The following is a 2,057-nucleotide window of genomic DNA, read 5'->3' as shown; positions in this document are numbered from 1 at the left end:
ACAGGTAAAGTAATAGGTATACCCATACACACACAGTAATGATGTTGTCAATATTTATAAGATACATGAAACATGAAATAGTGCAATTTAGTTTATTACTAATATTTACATTATTAAATACATGTGTAAATTTATGTATTATAGAAATCTGTCTCAAGTTGCCATTCTGTAAAATAAGAGAAAAGAGATGGGTCTTTGTTTTTTTTTGTTTGTTTTTTACTTAGGTCCAGATGCACTCAATTAGAAAACAGTTCAAAATGTGCAATCAAGCAAATACAAAAAAAAACCAAACATTAAGACACAATTGGACACAAAACAAAAAAACATTAAGACACAATTGGACACAAAACTATCTTTCCATCAGTATCAAAGCTCTTCATTGATGAGGTTCTTGGCTTTCAGCTCCTCCAGAAGAGCCTTCATGTTCTTCTTGGCCCTCCTTACCCTTGCCAAGGCATTGCTCTTCTCCTGCTGAAGTTTACGCACTGTTGCCATGGCTGCATCAAGTTTGGCCTTAAGAGCCTTTGGAGAGGAAGGGAATGCATACTGGTGGTCAGGGGCCTTCCTCTTCCGACTCCTTTGCCTCTCTCCAGTGGCTGCCTGTGGCTTTGAAAAAAAAAAATACAATAAATAAATATATAATGAAGTTAATTAGGGTTAGGGTTAGTTCATTTGTTAGTGACATTCCTCATGTGTACAAATACTCACAATATCAGGCGGAGGTTGATCCTGCTGGGGGTCCATGGGCAGGTTTTCTCCTGCTCTTCTAGAAGCGGTTGTGCTTCTTGGTGCTACCGGCTGAAAAAAATAGTTAAATATTCAATTGATCTGTAATACACATTATGTATTGCTAAACTTGCAGAGAGTGTGACATTAAATCACATTTAAATATCGATGTATCCATCTTTAACACCTTGTATTCTAGTTGGCCAATTATACACATACCCTCTGAAGATGAACAGGGAAGTTGAAGATAGTTGGAACAGCTCCAGCTTTGAGTCTGACAGTCTGCCCTGTCCTGTCAAAATCTTCATTGCGGAAGTGTTCACTGCAGAGCAGTGATCTATCGTTAGCCACGAAACCATCCCTTCTCAGGGCACGCTTCCACTGTCTCCTGCGCTCGCTGCATTTGGGAAACCTTACAAATGGGAGAAATAGTAGTCAGATATAAATGATTGTTAACCTTCCACCTTTATTTCCTTCAACATTGAGGGTATGGACAAAAATACAGTATAAAATATATTATCATTTTGATTCTATGTACTGCATGTATGCAAATATATGTAGCCAATGTAGATATTGAGAATTAGACATAAGAAAATGATCAGAATAAAAAGATGAAGAGTAGGTGGAAGAAACATTCTAAAAAGCCAGGGTCAATGGCAATCTTGTAATATTGTCTCAGTCACACTGTTCCTGAATAGCAGAACGTGTATTGTACATAACGAGTATCCTAATAATAGTCATAATATTTTCATATCTTACTTGTGAAAGGTGATCCCACGCGTCCTCGTTTGGAGGCTCCGTGTGTTGGTGCAGCCATAGGCGGCACAAAAATCAGGCATTTTCACGATATCGTTATCAGAAGTTCTGTAAACAAAAAACCAACAAAGTAATCTAGATGTAAAGATGTTTTTAAGAAACCAAACCACTTGGAAATCATGTGTAACTCAAAGCTATGTTGAAACGAAAGACTAATCCTGCCTCTCCCACCAATTTACAATTGCTTGGTGACTCACTTACGACCTCTTCACTGCTCGCCAGCAAATAAATACAACCACGTCCACAAAATGACATTTAGACAAAAGATTAGGTTGTCAAGAAACGTTATTGGTCTTAGGAGACCTGTTAATAATTGAAAATGTCGACTTTGGTATCACTTTTGAGTTGAGGGCAGCCATGAAACACACAGCTACGCTGCAATATTAAGCGTTTCTCAAAACGTGAAGCTACAATTTAAACATCAGCAGCAGCATAAATCATAGCCACGTTAATAAGGTTTGTAATAAACCAAACCGTTTGTAAATCCGTCAAGAATTCAGCGAGTTACGAGCATT

At 37.8% G+C, this 2,057-nt stretch overlaps 1 protein-coding gene across 1 annotated transcript; it reads right to left on the bottom strand.

Moving 5' to 3' along the window:
• Nucleotides 1–366: 366 nt before the first annotated feature.
• Nucleotides 367–1,565, bottom strand: LOC139346186 (THAP domain-containing protein 6-like). Its single transcript, XM_070985137.1, has 4 exons — nt 1,486–1,565; nt 946–1,138; nt 709–798; nt 367–606 (listed from the first exon to the last, which is right to left on the bottom strand). The coding sequence occupies exons 1-4, from the start codon at nt 1,563–1,565 to the stop codon at nt 367–369; spliced, it is 603 nt and encodes a 200-aa protein (XP_070841238.1).
• Between the last annotated feature and the right edge of the window lie 492 nt (nt 1,566–2,057).

The sequence above is a fragment of the Chaetodon trifascialis genome, chromosome 17 (genome assembly GCF_039877785.1).
Source record: "Chaetodon trifascialis isolate fChaTrf1 chromosome 17, fChaTrf1.hap1, whole genome shotgun sequence".
NCBI classification, from domain to species: Eukaryota; Metazoa; Chordata; class Actinopteri; order Chaetodontiformes; family Chaetodontidae; genus Chaetodon; species Chaetodon trifascialis.
This window is presented reverse-complemented; position numbering and strand designations above follow the sequence as displayed.

Bases quoted from the DNA above. Each gene is read 5' to 3' on its own strand.
- LOC139346186 (XM_070985137.1), bottom strand. From the start codon at position 1,565: ATGCCTGATTTTTGTGCCGCCTATGGCTGCACCAACACACGGAGCCTC. The intron at 1,139-1,485 runs GTAAGATATGAA...CCCATTTGTAAG, and splicing joins CGTGGGATCACCTTTCACAA to GTTTCCCAAATGCAGCGAGC. The intron at 799-945 runs GTATGTGTATAA...TATTTTTTTCAG, and splicing joins TCCCTGTTCATCTTCAGAGG to CCGGTAGCACCAAGAAGCAC.